At 39.0% G+C, this 8021-nt stretch overlaps 1 protein-coding gene across 4 annotated transcripts in view; it reads left to right on the top strand.

The window, feature by feature from the left end:
• The first annotated feature begins 179 nt into the window (after positions 1-179).
• esyt2b (extended synaptotagmin-like protein 2b) overlaps positions 180-8021 on the top strand; it is a 65424-nt gene continuing 57582 nt past the window's right edge. For 2 of the 4 annotated variants that reach the window (XM_015354868.2, XM_015354867.2), the window contains exon 1: positions 180-1080. In XM_015354868.2, coding sequence (XP_015210354.2) covers positions 712-1080 — 369 coding nt within the window. In that variant the 5' untranslated portion in view covers positions 180-711. The remainder of the gene's footprint in view (positions 1081-8021) is intronic. The other 2 variants (XM_015354869.2, XM_015354870.2) reach the window with 2 other exon arrangements.

Here is an 8021-nt window from a genome sequence, read left to right as displayed (position 1 = left end):
TGAGATCGCGTTTCCTGGATACCTTCTTTCGCTGACTTTTTTGATTGTTTTATTTGTTATTGTTTTCAGCGTACATTAAAATAAAAATCCGGACTGAAGGGGGTGGCCGCCAGGTGGCTCCTTCGGTCTTGTTTTTTTTTTTCCAGCAGGTTTGACCTATTTGAGCAATGACAATTTCCTGTTGGAAATGGGAGCAGGGGGTTGAGTTGCGAATGTGTGGACAGTGTGTGTGATCAGCGCAGTTTTCAGGATGTGGTGAGAGAGGGAGGTACGGTCTCTTCCCAGCTGAGAAAGGAGGGAGTTTGACATACGCCATGCAGCACAAACCTCGCGTTTCCGAACTGAAGGATTACTGATGCCACACACGGAAACCAGAGGGAGCCCAGCAAACGACAGCTGACAGAAGTAGCTCAACACAGCCCCCTTTTACAGGGGGCAAGCAAGGGAAGGCACTGCTGTGGAGGCATCTGCAAAGTGTTTGGATCAATCGATGTAACCTTAACCAAGAGGAAAGGTTTACCAGGAAAGTAATTATGGCAGCGTCCGAGCTCTTATCTGGCCGCAACTAATTTAAAACAGGAAAAAAAAACGTGGGTGTTTCAAAGTGTTTTGTAGTCGGGGGGAAGGCAACGCCGCCAACAGTGTAGAATACTTTTGCGATTGTTTTCTTGTGAGCAGCTGGTTTTGAAACTTTTTGGAAAGGGGCTGGAGATGAGTGGCGAAACCACAAACAACGCGCCGCACGACGCAGGAAAAGAGGGGCAAAGCGAAGCCACCAGCCCGGCGGACTCCGCACCGGGAGCCCCGGTGGAGGGTGCCGAGGAGCCGCAGTCCACCGCCGTAGATCTTACGCAGGCGTTGTCGGGGTTCGCCAAGACGTTTGTCATCATTTTTCCCATCTACGTCTTGGGGTATTTCGGGTTCAGCTTCAGCTGGGTGCTGATCGGACTGGCGGCGTTCTTCTGGTGGAGGAGAAATAAAGGAAGTAAATATTCCCGACTTAACCGGGCTTTGGCTTTCTTGGAGCACGAAGAGAAGACTGTTAGGCAGAGTCTGCCAACTTCTGAGTTACCACCATGGGTGAGTGACCTTTCACTGTGTTTGTTAGGTGGACGTATCAATGCTCAGCACTGTGGGTTCTGAACAGTTGGGTGACCAAGTTTACTTAAAAGATGGTTTTGATTTCGTCTCCATCATTCATTTTTTTTTTACATTGACAGCCCCATGTCAAAGTGTTGTTTTCCAGAAATGTGTTGACATTCAAAAGCTTGTCACGCGTTGAAAGTAATGTACTGTACTCTAGGCTCCTAATATAGCTTTCCCACGCATGCAGGTACTATATAATATCGATAGGAATATTAAATTGGCATAGCTGTGGATGCCCCAATTGCTAGTTTTGTGGTTTGTGAAATGACCTTAGACATTTGGACTCAATTTCGAAAATGTTACATTGATCCTTCAGTGGAAAGATAAATGGTCTCTTTGAAATGTTCACTCTTTTGTATAAACAATTGTAATGATGCTGAAAGTACAGTAAGGCAGCCTCAGATTGTCAAAACAAATATGCAGTGTTTTTAATCTATCTCGACCGTGTTGTCATCAGCTGTAGGCATGTACTGTATCACGAACAAAACAGTGATCCTTAATTAAAAAAAATTGTGGAAATCAGGACTTCAAGGTCATTTTTTTAAACGGCTCATGAGGAGTATTCTCGGTTTTTGTTGACTTTTGTCTTCAGCGCCTCACGTACCGTATACTCAAAATGTTCAGATCCTCAAACCTCGTTTTGCCTGTTGTATTTGACTGTGTAGCACGTTGTAAGACTGATTGTCAAAACATTATGCAGTTAAACCACGACTGACAACACTTAACAATGTGAGAGGAAAGAGTTGTTTCGTCGCCCCATGCATGGTCTAAGTAAGGTATACGCTTTGGATGCTGACCCTGAGGCAGAATTTAGGTTTGTTAAGTTTGATTCAGCATTCGTGCGTGTAGGTTTTACATGACCAACACAAACCAAGATGATGTACTGTAACAATGGTTTGTTTTTCTCTTTCAAATTCCCTCAAACTATTTTAGAATATATCAAATTTGGTGACTTACAATCGAAAGGGACAGAGAAGAGTTCCTTCCCGATCAGGCCTGAAGTGTGAAAATGTTCACAAAACTTTGGAAATGGTGCGAGTATTTGCCGTGAATGGTGAACGTTCTCACCTGAATTACTCTGGTCCTACAGATCAGCACTGCTTGTTCTGAATTATACCTGCATCCTAGTTTATGGTGCATTTGCAAACTTCATTAATAACATTTCTAAATGTGTGCTGAACCACACATCTGAAAGTATGGTTAGTAAATTACAACATATTTTAGTAGAATACACAACTTGTGACTTACAGTACAATTGTTTTGGATGTTTGTTTTTTTTTCCCCAAAATGTGCTGGGTGTTTCAAGATTTTAATCCAATCGTGACCACAATTTTAACTCCTTTTCTGTCTTGTCCACCTATTTCTTCCTTGAAAATTGGGTGCATTAAAAAAAAACAACCTTGGCCAGCAGTGAAATGCAGGCTGTGCTCTGGGTGTCAAGGATTTCAGAAGTAGGTCAGAGGTTTGCCTACAGTATATTGCTCTGGCCACTAAGTTTTAATTTGGCAATGCAATGAGACTGTATTTTTTGCTTAGCTAAAAATAACCATGCAAATCATATGACCTGTGTGACAGTGTCCTCCTGGGTTTATTCTTATCACTGTTTAGAGTTCTACTGTATTTACACTGATCTTCAAAAGATCATGTCTAAATGATAGGTCAGTTAACTTTCCAACCCCAAACTCGCAGTTATTGATTTCAGCATTTAAGTTTCGTTAACACATTTTTGGCTTGTTTTAGTGATCTGTGGAATAGAAGAAATTTCAGATTTCCTTAAACCAACCAATGGAAAACATGCCAAAGTATTTGAAACAACCTTAAGACATTTTAAAGTGATTATTGCTTGCTTAACATTCAGTTTTCTGTGGTCTACTTTTTATACGAGATTTTTTTTATTTTTGTATCTGTTCAGCTGTTATTCAACTACTGAGTGCTGCTACTTTTAGTAAGAAGAATAATTTATAAAATGTTATCAGGTTACCTAAGTCAGTGTTTTCAACAGTGTCCTTTTCTGTTACTGTATCTGAACAAAACATTTTATTGACAGGTGTACTGTAAATGGATGTATACACTATTTGTACATATATTATACAGTATACAGCACCTTGACAAGGCATAAAAAAGGTCACAGTCCAGGTACTGTAACTGTAAGGTAATTTCAATACTTTTTTCCTTAACTGTCTTCACCTAACTTTCTTTAACTGTCACAACTTTCTTTGTATCTAGATTTATTTTTGTTCTGTTCTTTATCATGTCTGAAGTAAGGTTCAGCATTCTGAATACAAATAGAAATGTTCTTTTCCCATAGTTCTGAATATTAATAGATGTCGGGAGTCTGTATTTAAAAAAAAATATATTTCCTTTTTGATGTCACTGTCAGAAAATGTTTTGCAGCCTGCCTGTTAGAAATTCCAATTTGTGGTCTCCATTTGTCCAGAACTTGTTTTGTAGGCTGTCTTCTTATCAAGTACTGTAGTCGAACCTTGTTTGAAGTCTTGTAGAGTACCAGAAAGAAAGTGGTGTTTCGCACATAAAGTATATATTTTTTTCATTATAACAAGTGAATTGTGGTTTTCCTTTTCTGATAAATATGTATTTTGTGCAATCAACACATTGAATTTCACAACATTTTGAAAAGTGGATACCTTCTCCTTTCAAATGTTCATACATTTTTACGAACATAAGGCTGTTTTATTTCAGTTTTCTAAACACCAAAATTAGTTGTACTTCTGACTTAAAAAGCACACATATATCGCTTTCTGCAGAATAAGGATTGTCCTTTCGTAAACCATCATTGCTGCTTCAGTGTGATTGTCATGATCATACAGTATGTAGGCCTTAGTGTCGTGGGCTTCTAATAGATACCTACAGTACACATGCATAATATATTGTCCAACAACATGATTTATTTTCTTATTTCTTAGAAGAGTGTGGTTGTTGTTAATGCTATTATCGGAAACTGAATAGATGGCTCACAGACTTAAGCTGCCTGAATCAGACCAGTGCGAGAAGCGATTTGCAGTGTCCATGCAGCTGTCCACTGAAGCAGTATTAGACTAAGCACCTTCCAAATACAGCTTCAAACAATAGAGGCTCTGGTTTAAATTAGGCTCCATGAAGACATGCCTTGAATAACCTGCTCTGTTATTTTAAGCCTAAAAGTGGTGACCCAGTCCATTTATGAGGGAAAGGAGTACATTACATGTGGACCATACTTTGACTTATTCAGTGTAACACAATTTACCCAACAAATTAGGTTGTGTTATTCGCCACACATAGTTTGCTAAAGTATATTTTACTCAAACATCAAAGGTCTTTATGAGCAGTAGTTGTCTTCTGTATTAACCAATGGTAACATTCAGTAGTCTTTTGTTTTCAAAGACCACTGAATGTTACCATTGGTTCTTGCCAGTGCTTTGATTGTTTCAGATAAGTCGGTTTGCATTGCACAGCTTTCTTTCACACAGTTCTTGAAGTGATAGAGTGTCTTGCCTCCCCTTTCTTCCACCTCCACCAAGATCCTTGATTTTTGTTTTGTCTCGCTCATAAATTGAGTAGAATACTTTGTATAGGTTTTTGTAATGACTCATGTTTAATGTGAGAAGAACTGCCCAGTTTTTAAAGTACCAAGGCTATATGCCATTGATCTGGTGGAACACTGTGCTTGCTGGTTTTCATTTCAAATGAATTTTCAGCTCCAGCAGCCATATCACCCTGCAACTCACAACTGGCAACCCACTGAAGCTCAGCAGGTGTGAGCCTGGTCAGTACCTGGATGGGAGACCTCCTGGGAAAAACTAAGGCTGCTGCTGGAAGTGCTAGTGGGGCCAGGAGGAGGCACTCAACATGCAGTCTGTGTGGGTCCTAATGCCGCAATATAATGACAGGGAGACTATGCTGTAAATAAGGTGCCATCCTTCACGTGAGGCATAAAACCGAGGTCCTGACTCTCTGTGGTCATTACAAATCCTAGCGCGTTTCTGGAAAAGAGTAGGGGTGTTACTCCGGTGTTGTGTTCAAATTTCCTATGGGCCTTACCAATCCTATGGCCTCCTAATTATCCCCTTCTATGAATTGGCTTCATCACTCTGCTCTCCTCCCCACTGATAGCTGGTGTGTGGTGAGCGTACTGGCGCACTAGGGCTGTCGTCGCATCATCCAGGTGGATGCTGCACATTAATGGTGGTAGAGGGGATTCCCCGTTTACTATAAAAGTCTTTTCCCTCTCAAGAAAAGGCTGGAGGAGATTGTTGGATCAATTAGCTACTAACAGTCTAATTAAATAAATAGATAAATAATACTAGCCTCTTTTGCAGCCTTTCTTGTGTTTCTGTGTACTTTACATGTGATGGATATGTCCATTGAGATTTTGTAGGGTAACCATGTATTGTTTTTGTAACGGTGATGTTTTTGAATGGTGATGTTCAGTTTTGGCATGCAATTAAATCTGCCTACTGTTTTTAAGAAATTAAGTCATTTTCTAGATATGATCACTAATGTTTTCTTTCCTGTTGTCAAGAATAAGGAATGATGTTGCAGCCTGTTGGCATCTTAGAAAGGTACTGTACAAGTAAAACAATATTTGCTGCATTCGTTATGAATGCATGTGAATTAGCAGCATTCAGGCAAACAGGGCCAGTCAGCACCTTTCTTTTTGTGACTGGCTGCTAGAGAAACTGTAATAGGATTGTCCTGGTGTTTCCAAGAAGGGCGCCCTAATTAAATTTGATGGGAAATGATATGTCAGCAGTTAAAGGAAGGAGTTTCAGGTAAATTATAAAGGAAACCAGCAGGTCTCTTGGGATCCTCCATTCAGCACAGTAAGTGGTCAAATAATGAAGTTTACTGCCCAGTCATTTTTGTTCATCTTGGTTAAGGTTTAATTTAAGTTTATTTTTCTAACATGATATATGAGATCCTGTTTTTAGATATTGGATAAGTGGAGGTCACTTCAAAATCACATTTGTTATTGGGATCTTTCACTACGCATGTGCCCTGAAATATTTACAACACAATAATGTATCTCTAGAATTTAGCCATTTCCTGCTGTTTAAAGTAATATGTCTGTGTTCTGAAATGGTCCTTAATATGATATACTACGTATTTGGACAAGGAACTGTCTTTAAATCAAATTTAAATATCTGTTAATATATGGTGATCTAAATTCTTATTTACTTTATTTCTACGCAGCTATTAGCTTATAACCCATAGACAAGTTTGTCTTCAGCTTTGTTACATGGTGCTCACAGATAAACTGGACAGATTAATATGAGTTATAGTGCAGTACAGTTGTCCTCTGATGAGCCCAAAGACATAGGGCGAGTGTGGTACAGAGGATTATTGGGTTAAAGAAGATGGTTGTCTTCTTAAATAACCAAAAGAAGATTAGCAAATTCAATTCTAACTCGGTTACAATGGAAACCTAATTAATGTATATTATATTCTACAAAGAGGTAACCTTCATAGCATTGCAAGATCTCACATTGGACATCTCCCCAGGCCTTTAGCTGTTCAGCAGGTTTACTTGTGTGTGTTTTCCAGTCAAGAGCTGTGAATTTCGACTTTCGTACTGGAAATCTGTCTTGGTTGTTGTTGTTTTTCATTTTTTCCGTGGCCTTGCAGTAGCATTCAAAGCGTGGAAAATTATTCCACCTCCTCAGCCTTCCAACACCTTGTTCCACAGCCTTTAGTTGTACGCCTCTGGGTGTGTCTCCTAATTAGGTGGGGGTTGGTAGTGACAGAAAATGAGGTATGTATTCATGTTATACTGTGTACAGAGCCAGAGAGTGAGAACTCTAAACCTATTCTTACGCAAACAGCGATATCATAATATCTTTCAGATGTTTTAAATATATTTAAATACTTCAGAAAAATATTCTTAGCAGAGCTGCACATTTGCGTCCTCTTAGATATCTTTCTTTACTTCTGAAAAATAAAGCTATATTATATCGGATGGCTGTACTGTACATAGGAGTAGAACCATACAAACTATACATGCCTAGAAAAGCAAGCCAGCAGTCCTGGTTTGTACTGTATGTGCCACTTTACACATACCTGGCATTTACTGACCTAGGCTGGCTGTAATGTGTCAACCCCACCCAAGACTTGCTGCGCATAACAGAATGTGAGTTAGTGGCTGTGAGGTTTTGGGTGTGATCCTTGTTTCTAAAGCAAAGGAACTGAAAAACAGCAGTTTGACGAAAGGCACACATTACTTAATGCAGCCGTTTTGTTTCTGTACTTGCCAAGAGTTTTATTAGGGTTTTCAGTTAGAAAAAGGAAAAAAAAAAACATTTCAGATACAAATATTGAAAATTTATTATTTAGAAATTGTTGTTTGGGATTTTAATGCGTGAATTAGTCATATGTCTTTGCTTTGAAGGTATTACTAAATCAGTTCAATTCAGCTCAATGTTCTCAACATAAACTGGTTTGAGTTACACTAAAGCCACAAACCATTTTTTGCAACCGTGTAATAAGTACATTGTATCACCATAACATCTACTGTACAGCTGACTCTGAAAGGTACATGATATCTGATTGGGATAATTTTCTTTTACTGAACCGGAGTGTGGTTTTAGGCATTAGATTCCCAGTAGCAATACTGTGTATAGTACTGTATGTATTACTTGCTTGGTCCGTCTGCCTTTTCATTCAGGTTATATATGATTCCTTTTAAAATTCCTTTTACTGCATACAGTATATTTAAACTTTGAGCAGTCTGGTCAATCGTTAATGGAAACATTGAGAATGAAAAGACAAAGACTCACCATCCCAGCCAAGAGATGTTTTTCAGATTCTAACCTAGGAAATATTTACTGTTTTTTATCTAAATGTGCCTGCCTAAATAAAGCTGGTTTATTGGCGAAAGTCTT

This window comes from Lepisosteus oculatus, chromosome 6, assembly GCF_040954835.1.
Source record: "Lepisosteus oculatus isolate fLepOcu1 chromosome 6, fLepOcu1.hap2, whole genome shotgun sequence".
Lineage (NCBI taxonomy): Eukaryota > Metazoa > Chordata > Actinopteri > Semionotiformes > Lepisosteidae > Lepisosteus > Lepisosteus oculatus.
The sequence above is the reverse complement of the archived record's forward strand: the minus strand, read 5'-3'. Positions and strand labels throughout refer to the sequence as shown.